The sequence below is a fragment of the Brachyistius frenatus genome, unplaced genomic scaffold, assembly GCF_029030835.1.
Source record: "Brachyistius frenatus isolate BFR_SWC_R1_liver_20210118 unplaced genomic scaffold, ASM2903083v1 Contig_1, whole genome shotgun sequence".
In the NCBI taxonomy this organism is placed as follows: domain Eukaryota; kingdom Metazoa; phylum Chordata; class Actinopteri; family Embiotocidae; genus Brachyistius; species Brachyistius frenatus.
The window spans coordinates 4,905,261-4,929,669 of record NW_027210600.1 but is presented as its reverse complement, the minus strand read 5'-3'; the positions used below and the strand labels follow the sequence as shown (position 1 = coordinate 4,929,669).

Genomic DNA, 24,409 nt, shown 5'->3' with positions numbered 1-24,409 from the left:
ACCGTTCTCATCCTCTACCGTTCTTTCATTCTTTCTCTAATGTGAAGCTGTCTCCTCATCATTACACTCACACAGATTTTCAGGTGTTATTCACTGTGTAATGATCTCAACAGTGTGAAGCTCCTGAATTGGATTACACCATATTAACTTCTGCAGTTTGAGCAGACTGAATGAATATGTTAATCTTCATCAACGTGGACATTATCTCAGGTATTACTATATCTGGTAATGCAAGTAAAACAAGTCAAATGATCTGACTGCTGCCAGCTGTGTGATGACTATTAATCTTGAGACAATCTGAGCAAGTCAAAGCACATTGAAATTTGTGGGAGAATTATTTTCAAAATGAAAGAAATGCAACTATTTCACAACTTGAAACTGTTGATGTCATTTCCCACTCCAGTTCTGGTATTTTAAGTCACTCATTGCACAAAGAAAATGCACAGAGACTGAACAGTTGTAATTTAAGATGGTCAGAAAGATAAAACACAATTTTTAACAACTAAAATAACATAGTTTTATACTATTTGACTTATTTCATATAGTAATCATTACTTGTTTGAGTCCATCTAAAATATGAGCCCAACATTCAATCCCCTTTTCGATCTGGTTTTAGGTCTAGAAAACCCTATAGCTGCTAAATGGCCCGCTAGGTTCTCTAGCTAGTCGTTAACTTTGTCTGTCTACAGTTTATTAATGGGCAGGTAGCTGGGTGAAAACCAAAACAGGAAAATAAAAGATTCTACATCACTGTGTAAAATGTGAGGGAAGCTACAGAGTTTGTTCCATCACATTACACCGTAATTTGGTCCACCGTTGATCTAAAATCATCGACCCATGTTGTTCTTCAAAAGACAAACCTATGAATAATTTCTTACAATACAGACAACTGCTTTGACATGATATTTACTATTAGGTTCAAGGCGTCTGCAGAGTAAACATGCTGCAGTGAACACTGTGTCACCGCCTGCAACAGTCATAGCAGCTACATGTGGCAGATACTTGTGTAGCACTGGTTGGAGGCCTTTTCTTCCGAGAAGAGCTGCAGTCAGTGCGTTTGAGTCGGTGCGTGAATGTCTCTACACTCCTGAATAACGTGTCTGTGTGCATGAGCGTTTCACTGTGTGTGCATAATATGCATGAATGTGTGCGCGGGAGCTAAGTGGGCGAGCGCAGAGAGCAGAGAAGACTTGTGCTCATGACACATCTCAGCCACAGTACACGGCGGAGGAGAGAGAGAGCATGTACCCCTGCAGCGCTAACTATGATCCCTCGCTCTCTCCCTCGCTCTCTCACTCCATCTCCCTCCTCAGGCTCCCACCAGGACAGCGATGATTTAATGATGAGAGAGACCACTTTGATTATTCATACACAGCAGACAAGTCCGCTGGCCATGCTGTTGTCTCACACAGGCGCACACGCTTTCAAACATATACAGACATGCACGCACAAAGACACACACCCATTCACGTTCAGATATGCACAAGTAAAGACAAATACAGGGATTCTGGCATCACACACATGCACAATATCCATCCGTACGCACGGACGGTGGAAAAAAACAAAACAGGGATGCACGCACACAAACAAATGCGGAACTGAGGCAATGAAACACACGCACAGGAAACACAGTGTAGAAATAAATCCGCGCCTCCCCACACATACAGTATCCCCGTGAGTTGAACAGCATTTGTAGATAACTTTGTAATCACTTGTTTTGGCTTCACACAGGCACTGGTCAGGTACGGTTTGATTGCACGATGAGTGTCAGGAAGGTTAGACAATCACAAGTCAATTAAAGTGCTTGAATTTATAATTAAACACGTATTATACTGCACTTGTGCGAATGGCAATTTGCCCGATAGTGTTTGAATCAGCCTGACGTGTTAAACCTCACCCAGGCTGAAAAATGCTGCAGATTATTTGTTGCTCAAGTAGTTATTTATCATTTCAGATGGTGCATCTATGCAGGAGATGTAGCTGCACTGTATCCTACACGCATAGTAAAGCCGGACTATTTATGATCAAACAAGACTAATGCCGTGATTGTCCACTTGTCCACAAGTATATGAATTCCATGGGGATGATGAGGTTCAAATACAGGAGCCCTAACAACGCGGGTTTGCACTTGGTTTTGCTTTCTACAAAGCAGCCCGGCAAAGCGTGTAACTTACACGCTCGTGCACTAAAGGAAAATGTGAGGTAGCAACACCAAGCGTTGTATAGGCATTAGAATAACACCTTGTGCTTTAGTGGGTGGGTGTGTGTTTCACACGCTTTGTCATGATACCAGGTTGACACAGCATAAGAGTCTGCAGCCACGTTATCAGCTCTGTGAGACTGTCCTTTGACTTAAATTGTAACGTTAGCGTGCTGACATGCTACCAAAATACTGGTATTTAACAGGCATAAAGCAGATTATTGTGTTAGCAGGCTAATATTTCCCAACTAAGGCAAACGTTCAGCAGAGTACGGCCGATGAGAATGACAGTAGTTTTGTGATCATAAACCAATAAACAATTTGACTTGATGAGGGCAGTGGATGAAAAATTAAGATATTATCGAGGTGATTGCAATTTGGGGGACGGGAGTGTGCATGGGTGTAACACATTTCACAGCAATCCAACCACTAGTCATTAGATATTTTAGGGAGGATGTGGGCTGGCCGACCGACCAACAGACACACGTTGCCATCCCTGGAGCCATGCAGCTACTTTGGCTAAAATAACTTGCAACTCCTCTCTAAGAGAAAAATCTATCTTTAACGAATACCTCAAACATGTCATTGAAATGCCTCTAATAACTGTATATCTACGATATGCTAATATCTGAGGATGATATCAGCCGAGACACTGTGTCACGCGGTCTGTTTTGTTTGTTATAAATTCAAACCAAGGAAGTTAACGAGCACGCTTCCCACATACATTAACCCCCACACGAACAAATACACAGAGACTCCTTCAACATGTTTCTCTGTCTTTTTTCTCACAGTACATTTCCCTCTTTGAAGCAGCCAGTAAAAATCAAAAGGGGTTGCCGCTTGCATATGTTTGTGTGTACATGCGCGGACGTGCGCGCATGTCTGTGTGGTTTCGTGTGTGCCAGACTTGGGACTGCCAACGTTTAAACCTCATCTCTTATTCACTCACAGCCCCTCCCTCTCCCTCGCTCCCCACACCATCATTCCCCTACCCGCTGCCCCCGCGCAGGAAACCGCTGATTTATTTTGCATAGCAACTATGAATTTTAAGTGAGTCCTATTAACAGAGTCTCCTCAGCCCCTTTTCTAAATGTTATTGCTCCTTAACAGGGGCTATTTTCTCCATCTAAATCTAAGGCCTTGGCAGTGCAAGTTAACATCAATGAGGATCATGTTTGCTCGTCAAGAAGAACTCTAGAAAGGGCACACAATGACGAGAAGAAGGCTGAAATCATATGTGCATGGAAATATTCCTTCATGTTTGTATGTATGAGTGCTCTCGTCTGTGTAGGTGTGTGTACAGTATGTTCTTCTGTATGAATATGTATATATGAATGCATCTGTGTGCATTTCAATCTGTCTTTGACCTTGTGTTACTGTGTGGATGCATGTGTGTGAATGAAACATGTAAAGCAGCCTACCTAAAATGTTCTACAATCTCCTCTGATCTTGGTCGCGCTTCAGCGGCCCAGGCTAAGGTGAGGCGTCTCACTCGCTACCTCCTCATCTCATCTCTATGCCTCTACCGTGCAGCACTTGCAGGGCCCCGGGCTAAACCTATTCTTTTTGATAGCCTGTAATTGCTCAGTTGATGTATATTTTTTAATATCCAGCAATATTACAGGGCCCTGGCAATAAAACATGGACGGGTGGAGGAGAAAGTGTGAGTGGGAAGAGGGGAGACAAGGGAGAAAGAGAAAGCTGAGGGAGGGAAAGAGAGGGAACAAAGAATGCACGGTGCAGAGAAGTATAGAGGCATAAGAGAAGATAAGACATACGAAGATAGAGGACCTTTTCTGATCCTTTGACCACACTGTCAGCTACTCCGATGACTGATTTTCTGTCAATGAGCAGTGTGGAGGAGGAGGATTCACCCCTGTAAATAAAAATTACTAAATGCTGTATATAAAAAGAAGCATAATTTGAACCAACCATGACAATCTTTTGTATAAAAACTAGCACTTAACTTACTGTCCAAATTACCTCGGTGGTGAAGTTGTCAATGCATCTAAAAATATTTATATTGTCTAAAACAATGAAGAGAAAATTAATTGATAACTGTTTGATAACTGTACAGCCCCCATTTACACACTGTAGGAAACATGTAGAAAATACAGAAACAGGTAAGTATGTTGGAATTTAGTTTAGTTAGAATCCTGCTGGAATTCACATCGTGGACATAAGCTCATTACAATGAGGAAATACAGTATAAAGGCCTTTTTGAACTGAATTGTAGTAACTTTTCACACATTAAAAATACCTTCAGGTCTAAAATGCCAAAAAAAGGCTTTGCTTCTATACAACAATTGTCTTGTTTCATTTTAAAGGATACAATTATCTTGACATTGCGGTTTATAAAGACAAATAGCCAGATGATTTATAATGAGTTTCAAATATGATATATTACTGTAATGTTCATTAAATTAAATTGTTTTGTTGGCTCTGTGATTCCATAAAGCTAAAAAAAAAAGAAAGATCTGTAACAGTGAATAAATGTTGGTTTTGTCGGCAGCAATGGCAGATTTAGATACTTGGATGACACACACAGCTGCCAGCAAATGAACAAGGATTTAAAATGAAACAAATAAAGTGTTATTTATCTTTTTAATCTTGCTCTCATTGCTGGATGTGTAAGAAACAAAGACAGACTGAGAGTGCAAATAAAGCAGGGAATCGTGCAGACTGCTCTTCCCTTGAGCCCCACGTCTGCTTCTAATTGAGGTATTGATGGATTTAAATGAGGCAGAAATGCACTCAAGAGTTCTAACGTCTCATAACACACACACACACACACACACACACACACACACACACACACACACACACACACACACACACACACACACACACACACACACACACACACACACACACACACACGGACACATAATGAAATATTTCTTCAGTAAGTATAAAAACAAACACAACGTGCTTTAAAATAACAAGAAATGTGTAATTATACACAAGCACACACACAAACACGGAGCATGGACGTAATGGTGTTAGTGAATATGAATACAGTAATGGTTCCCCTTTTTCAAACCACTCATGCAAGTAAGTACACTTTTATAGAATGCATCAGGAGCGTTCGAGTACATTTTGGGGTTTAACATGTGAATTATGATCTGTTGATGAGTAACAAACATGTGGCTGAGCTGGCATGTAATGACCAAGCAACTAATGGCAGCAGACGAGGAACAGCTCGAAGTATTATCAAAGGCACCAAGAACATATCGCTTATTCCTGTAACGTGAACAGTTGTAACCGTGAAGTTGACACATCAATGCTAACTGAATCAGAAAGGACTTTCAAATGGTTTCAAAAGGTTTAAAATAAAACTGCAAAAAAACTGCTATTCAAGAAATGAATGCACAGATCGTAAAAGGAGAATCGTGCCCACATTTGATGCAACATGATGATTTTAAAAATGTATTCTTTTCTTAATAGTGTTGTAGCACAATGACAGCTCTTTTTTATAAATTAATATTCATTACAGCTGGGCTGATAACTCAACTAAACTGATTTACAGTATTAGCTGGTATTAGTTTGCAGACATATAGTACTGGCCACTGTATATATTGTATGTCAGCCAATAAATAACAAGAAGATATGTGCAGGAATATGTCTGAGATCATGTAGACATGCACCAAGAGCAATGAAATCAAAACCTAGTGTAAAGATAGACAGTAAATTAAATGCTGGAGGGCTTTCAATTTAAAACCAGGGCTTTAAACGGGAAAGGGAAACAGGAAGTCATGGCATTTGACTATTTAATGGTGTAACTTTATCATGACATTTGTCATTGGAAGACTTTCAGCTTTATAGAGCTGGCCATGCTTCAGGTATACTTCACATTTTATTAGCAAATAACTATATTTGAATAGAACAAATAATAAGGAAAATTGATATAATTATATATATATATATATATGTCTAAATAACTGTGAGAGTTTGCACTACGATTGTTAAAATTTACTGGAATTTGTCAGCTTTGAACTGCTTTTCAGAAATATTGAGAGAACCAGGCAAAATGACAAGCTGTCAACACTGGCTGGCTTGATTGAAGTGGCATTTATTAGTACAACTGTACACCTGCATATATCGTGGAGGGAATCATAGGGGCAGAAGAGGCTACTTCAGTTCATGATGTTTTTTTTTCTTTTGCAGTAAGAACAGATACTGTATGCAGCCAAAGTGTATATAATACTAAGGACAATCTATTGACTGGCAGTTAACTATCGTTATTATCTGACACTGCATCACTTCCTCTGTACACAACCATGTTCAACATGTAGAGAGAAAAAACTGAATGGAGTGACAACTCATTCATTTTCATAAAATTACAAGAACAATTTTTTTTAATTAATTTTAAGTGAAAGAACATATTTGTTATATAAATAATGGAAGGTGTAAATAATATTACTATTACAGCTCATGTTCATGAAACTACTAGTTATGAGAAGTGAGCGTACATTATTCAGCACCGAAGTTGTCAAAATTCCCTTTGATAGAACCGAGTAGAAGATGAAACTGAAGCCTGGAGCAACAGCAGAGTGCATTGGATGGGTCAACCCTCTCGCTCACACACTCTCTCACTCCTACTGGTATGGCGGATGATACTGACTATAAAGTCGGGTGAAACTGAAACTACGCACGCATTTTCTGTTAATGTCTCACATACCCTCATTTCTAACATCACTGCAGAATGAATACCAGTAAAACTAGAAACAAACCACTGCTCTCTCTATCAAGTATCGGTATTTACTATTCATCGCTCATCTCCTCCAAACACACACGCACGCACAGTGATTGGGGTAAAGGCAATGGAGTAGAGTGAGGAAGGTATACCTCAGTGTCCACCACGTCCACCAACAGAAAGGAGGTCTCAAAACGAGGCTTGATTGGGCCCATAACCTCCTGCAATACTGCATGTGCAATGTTACAAATGTCCTCCTCTATGCCATACCATGGACAGCACACCTACAGAACCCTGACAATACAGCAGGTACGGATGAAGATGACCGGTGTGTAGTCGCCCAGAAAAACTCTCTCATACCCTTTTTTCACTGGACTCCTGTCACTGCAAGATGACCTCACAAAGGGATTAAAAGACCTTCTGGACCAAAAACAAAAAATGTCACAGAGGAGAGAAAAATAGTAGATCTGCATTATTGTTAGATGTAGTAAGAGTGCTGATTAGATTACTGAGCTATATCATCTCAGTCTAACCTGTTTAGCTTTCTCTTTGACCCTGAGGGGTGCATATTGGTATCATGGAGTCCATAGATTCTGCACAAACACATCAACAAATGCAGGTCCAGTTTATTATCTGCATTTTTCAGTTGTAGGTTATAACATACTGCATGCCACAAGAACTTGTAATTTTCTTGAGCTTAAATATATTTCTTAAAGATCTATGTTTGGAGTTTGATATGCTGCACACAGTTGAGCCTGCTGTAGATGCAGCCACAGTGTTTGCTGTCTGCGTGGTAGAAAATGGAAGAAAAAAAGGTTGATACAGCCATAGGTCAACTTGCTGCATAGCAACCGGGTGCCACAGTCAGCAAGCTGACCTATGAAAACAGAGTATGTTTGTCTCTGAGCCTGCTGCTGCAGCGGTGACAGTTTCCCAGCCTTGTTCACTGCAAGGCTTAATTACAGTGACACATGAATATCCATGACATGCCAGCTGATATTAATGATAAAAAAAAAAAAATGCTGATTTACCCAGAAGGAGGGTTCCACACAAATTATTCTCTTTGGCTCCCCTTCCACTGAGAGGTCAGAGGTCAGGGTCAGATGCGCAACATTTTGAGCACCTGACCACTAGCCCTTTAGACTGACTCAAAAGTACTGTAGTCATGTCCTTGTATGTGTTCATGTTTCCTTTGGGCTCAGAGAGGTGAGAAAGAAAAAGAGATCGAGAGGAGGAAGAGACTGAGAAAGAGAGAGGGCTGCCCATCAGCGGGGAACCTCGTGCTCCAGTTTGATAGCTGTAGCAAAGAGAAAATAAGCCCCACTCACATCTAAGCACCATGCAAATGAGGAGCCACTCCTCGCTCTATAGGGGAGCTACATGCTAATGCTTGGTGGAGGCAGGAGACCTGTCGTCAGGGACATTAACATACCAACACTGGAGCAGAGCAGTGTGACGCACAAACACAGAAACATGCTTACATGTGCTCAGTATAAGTATATGACTGTTGATGTGGATAAGAACCAGTTCGTTGTCCTCTTCACTAGTGATTTGTGGTATATAAATGATTACTGCTAATGTGTTTTCACTTTGAATGTCATGTGAAATGTGTCATGGTTGTGACTCTTTGATGCTCAGCTTTGAAAGCTCATCATTGTTTTCTAAGTTCTTTGGACCAAAAGAGGTGAGATGTGTGTTTTTAATGTATTATGATCAAAAACGCTCAGACACAGGTTGTAATTAATCGACACAGTTTGTATTACGAGTTATTTGTAATTGCTGCCAATCGCCACATCGGCACAGACACGGAAAAAGGAATCGATTGGTGCCCATCAGCCGTTATTGATAGTGCATCAGACACGGGCTCTTACTTTTGATGGTGAGGTACATGGACTTGCTGACATCAGCTCCCACGTCGTTGCTGACCTTACACAGGTAGAAGCCGCTGTCGTCCTCCAGCACGTGTTTGATGAGCAGAGAACCGTTGCTCAGCAGCTGGATGCGGGAGCCGCTGTTCAGAAGGATGGGCTGGAACTGGGGGACGCCGGCACCTGGTGAAAGAGAAAGAGGAAGAGAAAAGACGAAAGGAAGAGGGAGAGTCTTTGTAAATGATAAAAATGTAAACACTCCATACTGTAAATGCCTACGTATATGTATGGAAAAATATATGCGAAGCTAAAACAGCATACAGTTCTTAATAGTAAAATGACCTATGGTGTGTGTGTGTGTGTGTGTGTGCATTGATTTGACCATGTGTCTGTGTTTACAGATTTTATGACAAAGCCTGTCAGATTTAGCCAGGATTGTAAACATGTTTCTTAACACCAGGCCTAGATCCTTAAATCGCCAAACAGCTGCTGAGCAGAGTGAAGCAGGCTGAGCTGCTGGTGTGATGCAATCAGAAGAGACATAATGCTCATGTATAACAGGCCAGCAGATTGGTGCAAAGGAACATCGGGGCTTCTGCACTGCAGCTGCCCGTCAACATCGGGGCCTGAAGTTAGACAAGGATTTTCTCGGACTCTTTATTCCTTTGTGTCAACTCTGGATTTATTTTATAAGCTTGTTGAGCCAAAAGAACACGTACATAAATGGCCTTAAAACATATTTCAGTGTAATCTAAGTTGAGGACAGACTAATTCTAAAGGCAACGATTTGTCTGGTTCAAGAACAAGTAGGGCAATGTTTTGCACTATTCTCAAAAGTCCAATACCACTGACACTCTTAGATCCATTCATGAAGTGTGCTGAAATAATTGGACTTGGCATCGCTGACATATTCTGGCCTGCTACCTGTGTGTAATTAATCTCTATCTTTTTAATGGAAACTGACAGAATCATTCTTCTTTTACTGTTAAACAATACAGCATCTCATTCTGCAATGGCAGCCCTAAATCTCTAGGAAATGTCACTAACACTGAATTATAAAGCTAATATCTTTGGAGCGGTGTGCTCTCACACTGATGAAAGCATTATATTCCACCGTGCTCATGTAGTATTAAACACAAGTGAACCGAGCCAGGCGTCGCATGAGCTTGTATTAAGGTTAGCATGTACAGGTTAGGCCATTTAGGGAGATGTAGGTTTTTGCTTTTTAATTAAAATGCAGTCAAGTGGCCGTGGCTAACAAAGGGTCAAGTGGTGATTTTGTTCTTGCTCCCCTGGCTCTGAGAAAGAGGGAGGGGGAGGTAAATGTGTTCTTCCTTGAATTATGGATTTTGCATATCCAAATAGTGCTCGTCCTTATGCTCATAGCGGTTGACCTTTACTTACTGTTTTATAATCTCCCAGAGACACTCATCTGGCTCTCACCTACATCCGCTGCAGGCCAGAGAGCTATTCTCTGGACAAACTGCCCTCTGGATTACCACAAATTAGACATCATCTTCCCAAACCAGCTAATCTGGACACATTGTTTTTCCCGCGGTGGCTAATATCCTGAGCAACAACATGTTGCAGAGAAACACAACGGGTGTGAAAATCTGAGGTAGAAATATATGACGGAGGCCCCCCCAAAAAAACCGAGTGAACCTTCAGGCGCTTCGCTCTCCATCGGTGACAGCTCATTTCAAACACTAAAAGTGAGTAGACGCACACGCTGCTCAGACTGATCTCTCCATACATACTGATCAGGACTGGTCAGACGGTGCTAATCAGGCATGAGGCCTGCTTGTCCCACATGCACAGGAGCACACACAAATCCCATCAAAGGGTGAAAAACAGATCTGATTCTTTCATTCCTTTGATCATGGGGCCTCATGCGCACGCACAAACACACACACACACACGCACGCACGCACGCACACACGCACGCACGCACGCACACACACACACACACACACACACACACGCACACATTGGTTGTTGTCCTTCTGTTGGTGAAGCTTTCATCCCTGGTTATATGGATGATGGAACAAACATCTGGGGCCCCTCTTCATCTGCCCTGCTCAAGTGGCTGAACTCACCTGCTGCCTTCCTGTCCGTCTGCTCAGGCCTGCCTCTGTCTCTCTCTGATGATTTTCTAATGGTGAAGGTGGAAAACCCTGCAGGACCCCCAGCCCATGTTTGCAGTGCAGATGGCTGCGTGTGTGTCTGTGCTTTCACACACATATAAACAGGCTGTGGGTGAAGTGATTGGAACCCACTCACGTGCAAAATCATCTCTCCGACTTATGGCTGATATTTTGTGTTGCAGCGTAACAAAAAATAAAATTTTGTGTGTCTACATTTGAAGTAAATACATATGAAAAAAAACTTTACTTTTTACTTTTACTGTTTTTAATGTACCTTTGGAGTGTTCCCAAACAATAGTGGGCGGTGGATAGCCTTCAGCGGAGCAGTTAAGAGTCACAGTTTTCCCATAGATCCCATCTTGGTCCTCAGGCTGAACCACAAACTGAGGGGGTACTGTTCATAGACAAAAACAAACAAATAAGCAACAGTTGATAGTAATATACAACGTTTTGGTGTCTTTCATATAGAGCATCTTTTTTTGTGGGTTTTCACACCATCCAAACACTTGATTTTACCTTTAGCCTGACAAGAACTGTCTGTCAGTTCTGCAGGAATTGGATAAAATTCCAACACTACAGATTGTAGTAGTCCAAAAGATGTAATTTGTGCTGTCTTACCTCTGACAATGAGCTGACTCTGGTGCTCCACGGCAGCGGCTTCATTGCGGGCGATGCAGGTGTAGTTGCCATTGTGGTCGGGCGTTAGGTTGGAGATTCGCAGTGAGCTGGTGAAGTCGATGTTGTCCACGGTCACACCCAGGCTGGCGGGGATCGGCCGGCTGTCTTTCTGCCACGTGATATCCAGCGGCCGGTCGCCTGACATAACCACGCAGGGTATGAAGACACGCTGACCAATGGTGAAGCGCTGAAACTCAAAGGGCTGGATGTAGGGAGGAACTGCGGGCAGGAGGAGAAATAAGAGATCAAATATGATTTCAGCCTTGAGCTTCAAAGACCACCTTAATTCCCTGGATTCTGTGGCAGGTAGTGTCTTCTTTTTTTTTTGTCAGCGTAATCCTACAATCTTTCTTTAAGGAGGTCACCGAAAGAACATATAAGACCTGAATAGCAAAACATTTTGCAATAGTTTCTTGTCAGACTGGAACATTTTATCCTTTAGCACAATAAGCTACCTGAGCACGAAGAAACAAAACAAAACAGGAAGAAATAATGAGTTAATAAACAACTCATTCTGATTGTTTAGAAAATGAAATCTAAGTGAACATGTACGTTTATACCTTTAATATTTATAAATACCCATCTATTGTTCTACTAACCTACATACTTACCTATATTCCAGCCTAGCTGCTACATCAGTCTAGTATTTTATTCACCAACTTAGAACCTTAATTATAGGTATATTCATTGTAAACGTATTTAGAGGATAAACCACTTTAATAGCTTCAATCCAGAAAAAAAGCCAATTTGGCTGCATAATGTAATCAGGCATAACACAATAAGATCTATTGAAATTGCCTGTACTCTCTGGGAAATCTCGATCACACAAGTCATCTGTGTGAGTGTCCAGTGAGTTCAAATAACACTGAAATAAGCAGCACTTTAGCAGCTTATTTAATTCACAACAAAGTGGAGATAATGGACTCCAGGGATCCCCAAAGACACTTCCGCATTTTAAGCATGAGCAGAGTAAATTAACAAATGCACTCGCTCACTATCGCACCACTGGGAAGTGTTGCTTTATATCATCACTCTTTCATTCTCACTTACTTTCTCTCTTGCTCCATGGGAAAGAGTAATATAGTGACAACAACTTAAGATACTGTATGCAGGGAAGGAAATGTGAGCATAATGGGGCAGCCCTTTTTAGTATTACCTATTCATGTTGTAAGATCTCAGTTGAGATCAGTCACCCAGCTCTGTAGCATCAACAGTAATCATACAGTCTTCATCAGCCACACTTAAGAACTGGGGAATATCAGCTCGATCAATTTTAGAGGTCTGACGATATCTATTTATATAGCTGTCTATGTCTGTGTGTGTTTCATTTATCCAGTGACGGTACAAAGAGTGAATCATTATTAATTTAAACTTCCCATTAAATTCAGAGTTATTTAAAATGTGTGTCTTTGACAAGACACCGTTTATAGTTTTCTATCCCACCACATCACACAGAGTCAAACTTGTGACAGTTTAAAGGCATATTTCAACATTTTGGGAAAACTCTTTGCTTCCAGGCTACGTGTAAGATGAGAAGATCAACAGCACATACACAGTGTTATACAGGCTAACAGTTTATGAATCAAATGCAAACAGTGGGATCTATTCAAAGGGAACAAAATATGCTTGCTGCTACTACTACTACTACTACTACTACTACAAAACATGTTCACGCACAGATTTGAACTGATTCAACAAAAAGTTGAGTTTTAGATATGATGCTAGTTTGAGTTTGTCACTATTTATTGAAGTCAAGTTTTTCAGCCTTTATGCAAAGCTACCTAACAGGCTGCCAGCTATGACCTTTTACTTTACCTGGGGATGTGAGAGGGATATTGATTTTCCAATATAATGTTAAGAAAGAAAGCAAATAAGTACATTCCATAAAATATTTACTTATTTCCTCAACAAAATAAGATGACAACAAAATGATACCAGTAAAAAAAAATATTACATTAAAATTATGTTTTTACCAAAAGCAAGACATGTTGGCATTTTCTATAATAATCTAAAAAATGGAATTTAAACGACAAGCAGTAACTTCTCAAGGTTGTGCAGCACCTTTACCTCTACCAACTTTGTCTATTGTAATAATGTGGGGACCCAGTAGTTTGTGAGCTGCCGTTTTGAAGCATCACATCTGTTATTTGGGCCATTGCCAAATTGTATTTATGGAGATGGAGGTGACCATATTTGGACAAGAGGGTGGAGCCAGGCATGTCACTCAAACCAGGCATGCCGCCAAACATGCGTCTCTTTAAGGCCTAATATCTAATTAATTATTGAACTATTTCTATAAGGACCAGTAGAACACTGATTAGTGGGAATGAATTTAACTAACAACATTACAATGACTTGTGGACAAAAGTTATTGACTCTGTATTTCATGAGAGAAGTTGATGCTCTGTCAATGGGAGTCTATTGGAGCTAGAGGTTTTTTGGAGCAAAAAAGTGGCCGACAGTGGTATTGCACTTTAAGGCACTTCCAAATTGCCTTCAGTTCTCAGACCTGGAGTCTACATCCATTTTTATACACATTCTATGATTGTAACTTGATAGGACTTACCTCTCACACGAACATGGACACTCTGGGAGTCCATCTTGTTGGGCTGGACCATCACCTTGCAGTTATACTCGCCAGCGTCCACCTGCTGCACGTTGGTCAACTTCAGTGTGCCGTTGTTCTCGAATGCTCGCTGTCGGTGGTTGAATGGTAGCAGTGCAGAGTTCTTGTACCACTTTATGGAGTAGTAAGGGTAGCCAATCACACGGCAGTGAACGAAGGCATCACGTCCAGCAATTGCTGTGATGTTTTTCATTGGACGAATGCTGGCACGGCCTAAAAGGAACAGAGATTTTGGAAACATTCTCTGTAAAGCCATTTAAATGATATTAGTATTAACATTTAATTACAAGAGCAGTGAAGTCTGCCTTGTTGTTGGTGTTTGTGTAAATAGGTTCATGACTTTCCAAATATAAGATTTAAATATGAAAATGTTTCTCTTCTCAGTTTCATATACGGTGCCTGCCACCAGAATAGTTAGATATGCAGGGAAACTGCTGCTTAAAGCTTTTGCTGTTTGTTTTTGCGTAAGATCTCAAGAATAACTCTTAAGTAGAAGGCGGTGAAATGATAAGCAGATTAAAGTGTTCTGACCTTCTGAAGGAAAACAGAACATTTAAATAACACTGTCCTATAACTCGACTTTGTGTCTCATAAAATGTAATACATTCTGAGACTCGCTCCGTGTTTCATAAAATGGAAATAGAGTAATCGCTTTAACATCTGATCGTGAAGAGTCGAATTGGCGGCTTGAGTAAATACACGCAGACACAGACACACATGAACACTCACTCATGCACACGAGCACACCGCAGATCATTTTATTCAAACCGAAAAATATATATTTTTTGCAGATATTTACAAATTGTATCCAGATATGCTTATGAGCAGCAAACCAGGATGATTTATTTGACCTAAAAATTAAAGCTTGTTGGGGAAGTATAGTAATAAGTTGGAGAGAAAAGGACGAAGCAGACATTTTTTTTTAAATTGTAGAAGTAAAGATGGTAGAGAAAAACCAAAAATTCCTACTTTAAAAACAGCTAAATGAAAGAAACCAACAAAATCCTATTAAAAAAAGGTGTCATGCAACACATTTTTAGACCCAAACAACACCCAGCACTCACTTACATAGACAGAGACAGAGACAGACAGGTATGTGTATTGTTGTTCTTGGAGGAGCTGATTTGACAAGCACCTCTTACGTTTATTCGAGCCTGGTGGTAGATGACCCCTGCCGAGTTGCTGCACGTGCACCGGTACACCCCGCCGTCCGTCACCTGGGTGTGCGTGACATTGAGCTGGCTGACCACATGGCCCTCGTGGGTCTCGTAGTGGCCCAGGTGGTGGTGGCTGTCTTTGATGACGGGGTCGTCGTCCAGCGACCAGGTGCACCTGGGAGGTGGCGTGCCCTTGACGTTGCAGACCAGGAAGACGGGCTCATTCGGGTTCACCACCTTCTCACTGAAGGAGGACAGGATTTTTGGAGTGCCATCTGTGTTGGGGAACAAGGTGGGACGTGGTGGTGAATAAAAGAGAAGCTAAAGTCAAACACAGATGTTACAGTGAGTCTTTGGGGGTCATTTTAGCATTTATTGAACAACACGGAGAGCAGAAGCAAGGAGTACATGTGGGAAGAGAGTGAAGGGAATGAGATGCAACACTAGTGTCCGGTAAGATTTCAATCAATGTCACAGCAGCGATGAGCTGTACATCTATTACACACCTGCCTGCAGTACTGTTATGCATTTTGAATGGCAAAGATCTCAAAATGGAGAAAGAAATGTCTTCAAGCTTTAGTAGTTCCAGCTTGAACACAGTAAAGTTTTCAGTCATATTTCTAAAGCATTGCCTTTTTAATTTTTTTTTTTTTATTCTAGGTAAGTTCAGGTGCTTGGAGAGACACAATTTAAAAGGTTGCTCCCAGATGTCACTGTACTCTGTTGCATTTTCATTGTAAATTTATAAGCAAGATCATTGGTCAGATGTCACTGCCTCCAATGAAATCAAGTCATATCATGTCATCAAAATGATTTACTCATCAGTTAAAAGCCCTGCTTTTATTCACCTACAGTGTCTGTCACTCTTAGTAGGTGGATGAGAGAAGATGTCACAGAAAATTTACTGTCGGGGTTAAATATTTGTCATAAGAAAATCTTTTTACTGACATATTCATGAGGCAGAAAAAAACCGAAAGGAAAAAACTCGTGACTTTTTGTGAAGCCATTTGGTGCTTTTTCATTTTGAGCAATAGTCCAGGAGCTGTGCTCCCAGACACAGGGAGTGGTTGGCTTTTGAAATGTCTGTCTGCCTGCTGCTGCTCACTGAAATCACATGATTATAGATTATCAATATCTTCTTTTTACTGCTCCCACACCACAGCAGACAGTTGCCTGAGCAACACTGCCAAGGTCAGCTATTAGATTAAAGAGTGTGTGTGTACATGTGTTTTTGTACGTGATTGTGAAGTCAGGGATGGTCACAGGAGTGGTGGCAATGAGTCATCACAGCATACCATCAACACATAAACCCCCTATTGATCTTCAAGGCCTGAAGCTGTTTCTGCTAACTCACTGATTATGCATACAGCTGCTTCAGCGTGGCTTTTGGTCAGCATTTCTGTGCACGGATACCTTTATATGACAGCTGTTTTACCTTCGAGGATAACCTGCACAAAGTCCTGTGCAGACATCTTGCCCTTCCTGGCGAAGCACTGGTACGCTCCACCGTCACTTTTCGACATTCCCTCCATGATGAGGTTCTCTCGGTTAAGCCCAGTGAAACGAACATTGTTGCCCGGGTAGATGATCTCTCCGTTGCGATACCACGACAGCTCATACTCATCTGAGCCACTCACGCTGCAGGACAGAGACACCTTGCTGCCCACACTGCCCTTCACCTTTCGAGGGCTGACCACTGCTTTCAAGGGCTCTACAGACACAGAAATCACAGAACGGTCAAAACATTTCATACATTTATCATTTTGTTTTGATGATAGTGGGATAGAGCAGGGAAGACAGGAGAGAAAGTTCCAGGTTAGAGGTGAAATGATTTACCCTTTAATCAAATGACAGAACAATAACTGTCAGATATTTTGATGATGTGGTAATTCTCATCACTTAGTGTGAGTAAATGCCACATCTCTGTGTTTTGGACTGTTGTGTTAAATAAAAAAGCAGTTTTGAAGATACCAAGTTACATTTCCTGTTTGGAAATGATGTAGTACAATAACATATCACTTAACTTGTCAGTAAACTGAACATCCAGTGATGTGCAGTCGTTTTAATGGATTTAATTGTTGTTTATCATTACTATCTTAAGTATTGATTTACTGTGTTATAGCAAAGGTTTCTTCAGAGGTTATGAAAATGTAACTGTCTCGTAGTTGCTTCATAATTCTTGCTTTGATTTTCAGCCAAATTCATTGCCTAATTTAGCTGATATGTCATGTCCACTTTTATGACTAACCACCTGCTCTTTAACACAAATGGCAGCGGCTGTTTTAACAAGGATTTATATTGGTGTACTGCAGCTTCTGCTACACATGATATAGAGGACTCCCTCCTTTTAATACCAGACTTACGTTTGACATACAGGCGTCCCATGACCTCAGCGTTGCCATAACTGTTCCACACTTCACAGACATATGTTCCAGAGTCACTGGGCTGAGCGCTCTCGATCAGCAACCCCGTGATGGTCTGGCGAAAGCGACTGTCAGGCTCCAGAGGGCTGTTGTCCTTCAGCCAGCGGTATTTGGGTGTTGGGTAGCCGGAGGCCTTACAGGGCAGCTCCACCCGATGATTAATCATCACCTCTCGGTGGTCAAAGCCATCCAAGATGCCTGGCTCAGCATTGGTGGGGTCTGGAAGGAGCAGAGAATTTAGTGTTAATTAGTGGTGAGCGTTGCCAGGTGCTTGACAGTATAATCCAATATTGATTCTCAGGGTCAACATTCAGTTCCATATACTGTATATTTTGTAACGTGGGGGAGAGAAACAGACTGTCCTCCGATAATTTCAGGAGGGATTTTATTGTCTCCTACATTTACTGTAGATCAGAGATGGCACCATTGAGCTGTTCTTTTCTCTCCATTTCTCCATCACATGTTTAATGACTTAATTCTATTAAAGTATGCTGGAATTTATAAGAGACTGTCAACTTCATCCAAACCCTAAACATACATATCTAGAGACGCAGATTGTTTTATTTTGTGCAGTTTTAACTGACCAAATCCAAAACAAAAGTGCACATGTAAAGACGCACGTATCCAACACAAACTGTACATGTACAGTGAAACAAACAAATATATGGTCATTGCAAATCAATTGATCCCAGTTTGAATGCAATACTGACCTGACACAATGAGACGCGCACTGTTGCTCTGGCGCGTCTCACCGGTGTAGCGATGACGTGTGGTGCAGCGGTAGTTGTTCAGCCCATCCTCAGGCAGGACGTCCACAATATACAAGGCTCCAGTAGATGTGATGAGATATCTTTGTCCTGCAGTGGAGAAGAAGAGTGAGTGGAAACACATGAAAGGCAGCAGTTGTGTGTCTGTTTTATAGAGTCAAAACAAGTTTCACATGATAAAGAATTCATTCACTCTGGCACAACTAAAGGATTTCTTTCTCCACAGGGTGCTGCTGAAGTTCGAATCTCACAGCACACAAAACCTTTAGAAGTCATTCGTTATTACATGGCAGAGTTCAAACTGAAAACAGGAATCATTTAACTCATGTAAATAGACAAAAGCAAAGAAACGTGTTGTGAAGTAAGACTCCTCCAGCTGACTATCATGTAAATACTTGTGCTAATAATGTGAATTACTATAGAAAACAAAATATATCCATGAACAAACACAGAGTGCCCAAATTGTGTTTGTAAATTCAGATCTGTATGTCATATACAGTAAGTCTTTGACAGCTTTTATTGTCTTGTCTTTTTGCGGTTGTAGTAACCTAACTGGCGCCAGTGTCTGGCATTGAAAGCCAATCCCTCTTTGGCTGTCACAGCCAGTTCTGTAAGTACGGTAATATTATGTTAATTCTGCAGATCAAACCAGGCTGAGTGGAGTTGTCAACATCCATAAGGAAAGAAACCTTCCCCTCCGCTATCACATGGATGCCCACACTCCCACGGGAGCAGATTGATGTCAAAACTGATTGAAAAAGCAATTTAAAGGAGATTGTCTTCTCTGTGCAGCGGTGGGCATGCTAACACGGAAGCAGTGTGAGAAGCCAGAAACAGCTATATGTGATGTTGACATTGTGCAGGTAACGACACTTGGCTACTTTATGCTTCTCAGGCAGCTGTCTGTCATTTCCATGTTAATTTTTGCACAAGAGAGCTCATAATTGAGTTCTCAGAGTTGCCATTTAGATTGAGGACTGAGGTCAGTCATAATGAGAAGTGAAGAGATGATCTATCAGATGAGATATCAAAGATTGTTGTTGTGTAAAAATCAACACTAATTTTTTTTTTTTTTTTTAAAAAGCAGGTATGCACAAGAAAACTAGAGTATGGTAAACAAAGTGTTAGACTGATGAGCACAAGCCTTGAGGAGCAGATAATCATTTACATGGTGAGGAAATACCACGTTATAACTACGCAGCAAGTTGAAAAAACACTCTCTAGGATGTTTAAGTGACCTGAAGCTCAGAGGAATTTGATGTAAACAACCGCTGACCCGAAAAAACAGGGAAACCACAAAAAAAAAAGAAAATCACAAAAAGAAGCATGTACTGTAGATTCATTGAAAAAAATTCTACGTAACGATGAAACCAAAACCAGCCGCAATCAAAATGATGGAAAGAGAAAAGAAAAAAGAAACAGCTCATGACCCAAAGTGTAGGCCTACGACATGTCTGTCGAACATGGTGGTGCTTCTGTTATGGCCTGGTGCAGTATGGCTGCCAGTGGAAGTGATACGTTGGCATTTATTGATAATTTTATTTCAAAGTGAATACTTTATAGTGTGGACTCTGCACATCATCATTTCAATCCACACATATTTTGCTATCTTTCAATTAGGGGCTCATGAAGCAGAACAGACATCAACAGCAACAACAACAAGGCTCACGTGACGATATTCAAATAGTTTGTAAAGTGACATGTTTGATTGGGGTTTATTTCCTGGATGACAATTCTATTTCTTCTTGTATGTGTCATTTGATTTGACAGTGAGGACAGTGTTACATTACGTCATATACAAAAAGTTGGCATTGGGAAACAATGATTAACAATGAAAAAAGCTTTTAAATGTTTACTGTGACGGATTATCAAGCTTGTCCAACAATTAAACTGAACATTAAACTACTCTGACTGTATACAGACACCTGCGTGAAGATGATTAAAAGGAAGAGAAACCTACAACATGCAGTGTGTACAGTCTTGGATGAATCTGGTTAGGGCCACATGTTACACATTATTGTCTGAGAGCTTTTGACTGCTTAGATTAGCAAGAAAGTCTCTGTGCATATTTGATTTTGATTGCATCCTATGTCTGAAGGCAGTCATATCAGCAATTTATCCAAGAGTCGAGAGAAACTGGGGCTGCGTGGGAGCAGCTGAAGCAGATTAACAGCGGGTAATTCATTTAAGTTGAACACGGGGAGCTGTGGGTTTTCATGTGTAAAATAGAGTTAACATGAAAAATGTCTTTTTAAAATCTGTGATAAAACAAAAAGTCAAACAAAAGCAATATTTTAACAAAGATTCTGAGGCGATGAGTTTTAATATTCATCATGGTGCTTTTGGTCAGAACGGCTTTCAAAACAGATATTTCAGCATCCTATGAAAGATTCATGGACAAGCAGGTGCAGAGGATTCTCTTTTCTGTGTGGGTTCACAAATAAGATGCAGCCAGCCTGAGGTCACGTAACATCATCCCCGACACAACTGTGTGTCACACTATAATTGCAGTCTTTCTCCTACATTTCATGTGGCAGAGCTCGGCTGCAGCACCGTGTTGAGTTATAGTGTTACCAGACAGGAGCGTTTAATAATGGCATAGTCCAAAGCAATTAGCTGTGAGAAAAAAATTAATGAGAAATAATCTCAATGTAGTGTTAGATTATACACTAATGTTAACATCAAACCACTACATGTTTTAATATTCCACTGGAGACTAATATGTATGAAAGAGGCAAAACATGCTTAATATGCTTACATTTTATGTGCATTTTTGATGTTTACACAGGCAAAAGAAAATCAACCTTGTGGGGCTAAGCAAACAGGGGGGATACAGAGAGAGGCGGTAGAGGCAAAACAAAACTGCACAGCTATTGTAAGCATTGACCTAGATAGAACCGACAACAGATTCCACGGGTTTGATGTCCTGAAGGGGTTTCACGGGTTTACATACAGGGCTGTTAGATGGGCAACCAGCAAGTGGAATCTATAAAGAGAGGGAGGGAGGGTGTGACTGCATGTGTGTGTGTGTGTGTGTGTGTGTGTGTGTGTGTGTGTGTGTGTGTGTGTGTGTGTGTGTGTGTGTGTGTGTGTGTGTGTGTGTGTGTGTGTGTGTGTGTGTGTGTGTGTGTGTGTGTGTGTGTGTGAGGAGACGCCGGCAGCCATGCATGCATGCCAGTATGCAAGACGACTGGTAAGAGGAAATCTTCTCAGAGGTCGAGAAGGCCAGATGCAAAAAAATAAGAAGAAACGGTGGTTTTCATTACTGCCTTTGCTTTTCTGCCATATTTTCACTGTTTCAGAAGACATCCGTAATGATTACATTACAATTTAAGTTGATTGTTTGTATACCTTTATGCCCGTCTTAATTAAAAATATGAAACACATTTGGTTACTGATGGCATATGATCAGTGAGAAGCTAGAAAAAAAGCCAAGACATATTTTAAAGAACACTACAATTAGAAAAGGGGAAAAGTCTGAAAATGATATATTACCATGCAGCAGCAAAAACAAAATTGAGACAGCTTCCCCAAAGCTGTCCACTCCACACACACGGCCTCTTTCTCTTTTTTTCTCTCCTCCCTTCTGGCTTCTCCATTTTGATTCTGTACTGGTCCTCTGAAATCTCACTGTGGAATCCATCTTGAGTGAGACAAAATGGTATTTCACTACAGCCGCTGTGAGCTGCTGCAATTTTCTCTTCAAGCACCTCTATGCTCCTGCAATGCCTTTTAAGACGTCAGAGCTCAGTTATTGTGTTATGACAGAATGAAGTACAGGCGGAGGGGACACTACAGTAGGGAGGGGATTCAAAATGAAAGCCACTGTATTGAATTGTATTGTATTGTATTTCTTCTCTGCGAGCCGCTCCTCTTTAATTCCTCTGCTTTGTCTTTAACTCGCTCACTGCATCAGCTTTTCGGAGCGATTTTTGTTCACAACGCCCATAAGTAAGACATGATGCGCCATGTCATTTTAACACCACAATGTGCCAGGACAGTATATAAACTGTTATGCATTAATTTAGGCAGCATACGAGGCCTCAGTTTCCAGATGCGTTAAACATCCATGTGGACAGAGATTTCTGTGTTACTGTCAGAAGGTGAAGTCCTCCATTCATTCACAGCCAGTGTTACTGTAAAGTGAAAAAGTGCTCCACTCCACCAGACACGCTTTATCTAATCATCCCCACTTTGCCAGAGACAGAATCTAATACGAAGAGCGGGCTCTCACTCTCAGCAGGCTAAATAAGCCTCAACGTACAGATGTGCAGTGTCACAGCATCCTCGCTGCCAACGGACGCTCTGAAGTGGCTCTGATTTTAAAAGAAAGCCACGCAGGTCAGATCTTAGCTCAGAATCTGTATCTCAGACTGAATTAGTGACAAACTATCAACATCTTATATCAATTGGAGAGCCAATCAACATCTGTATTACAGTGTGTTTGGAAGTCATTCGTTTTTCTGGGACATTACCAATAAAAACATGCTTTAGTGTCTGAAGCTGCCTGAAAAGACAAATATAGGATTTAACTATAGCAGGTGCTATCACTGTTATTAATGCTTTTCTATATGTGTATGAAAGATTCATATTTGTTCATTTATCAAACCATTTTTTATGGATTACATTGTCCTGTTCCTGTATACAGTGTTTGCCATGTATTTTTGTCTGTCTGTTTAGTTATTTGTTTGTATTTGGTCACGTATGGTATTGTCAATTATCTTGTTGAAATTTTTGTTTTCTTTTGTTGGATGTCTTGGCTTGTGTTTGCGTATATTGTATGATAAGGACCCCCTTGAAAATGAGATGGTACATCTCAAAGGGTTATTCCCAATAAAGAATGTCCTTCGAATATATTTTAGTGTCTGAAGCAGGCTGAAAAGACAACTCTAGGCTATAACTATAGAATTGAATAAAAATAAATATTATCCTAAAGTACTTGCTGCCACACTTGCACTGAAAGCAACAATAATATTACACCAAGTATCATGATGACACTGTTTATGAGCCCAGTTTAAATGCAAAAGGTTAAAACATGTTTAGTAGAAGCTGTTGGCTTCTAAAAAGGTTGAGCTGGTGAGTCAGTATTGTTATTGTTTAAAGAGGAAGGTGGGACCGGCTCTCAGTAAACTGTGAGTCAGACACAGTGAGGAGGGACCCAGTTCTAGTCGGGTCAGCAGAGACAGAGCGATGATAAATGGGCTCATGGATGTTCTAGGTCTGTGTCTTCCCTTCTTTGGCCCACTTCAACTCTCCTGTGTCACCTCAGACATGAGATTATAATTAAAAACAGATAGCTATCTGTCATCGACTCACTGTGCAATAATATCCAAATGTTTTTCAGCTAAAACATACCTAACTCAAATGGGTTTTTTTCTACAATAATTCAGCAGCAGTGGGGCCAAACAAAGACAAGACTACCGTTTGCTTTGTTTCTCACAGAGATGGTGATACAGACCTACACTACAAAAGAGAGGGTACACTGCTTTGACTCCTGCAATGGAGAGAAGTGAACGTTTCTCCGACTAATTTCTGCCTGCTACGACTCGGGGGTATGCTGCATCGCGAAACAGGTTGCGGGGGGCCAGAAGTCGGATCACAGCTTTAATCTGAGCTGATTGAGGTCAGATCGCAGGACTGAACTCTCCACCGCAGAGCTCCTCGGGGCTGCATTGCTACATGAAGAGAAAATGAAATCAGTGTGACTATTCCGCAGACCAACCCCCCAAAATATCTATTATTCATCTTCTTCTCTGACTATCTGGCTATTTAAATTATCATATATAACAGCCATCCAAAGTGACACCTATACACTGTTGAAGAAAATATATCACTGTGAACTGGACTAGA

The 24,409-nt window shown here is 40.9% G+C and overlaps 1 protein-coding gene across 2 annotated transcripts in view; it reads right to left on the bottom strand.

The window, feature by feature from the left end:
* Positions 1-24,409, bottom strand: part of dscamb (Down syndrome cell adhesion molecule b) — a 116,836-nt gene that overhangs the window by 22,448 nt on the left and 69,979 nt on the right. For both annotated transcript variants that reach the window (XM_069706248.1, XM_069706322.1), the window contains exons 4-11: positions 18,503-18,649; positions 17,733-18,011; positions 16,805-17,080; positions 15,348-15,644; positions 14,153-14,425; positions 11,527-11,805; positions 11,183-11,302; positions 8,768-8,947 (exon numbers count right to left, since the gene is read on the bottom strand). In XM_069706248.1, coding sequence (XP_069562349.1) covers positions 8,768-8,947; positions 11,183-11,302; positions 11,527-11,805; positions 14,153-14,425; positions 15,348-15,644; positions 16,805-17,080; positions 17,733-18,011; positions 18,503-18,649 — 1,851 coding nt within the window. The remainder of the gene's footprint in view (positions 1-8,767; positions 8,948-11,182; positions 11,303-11,526; positions 11,806-14,152; positions 14,426-15,347; positions 15,645-16,804; positions 17,081-17,732; positions 18,012-18,502; positions 18,650-24,409) is intronic.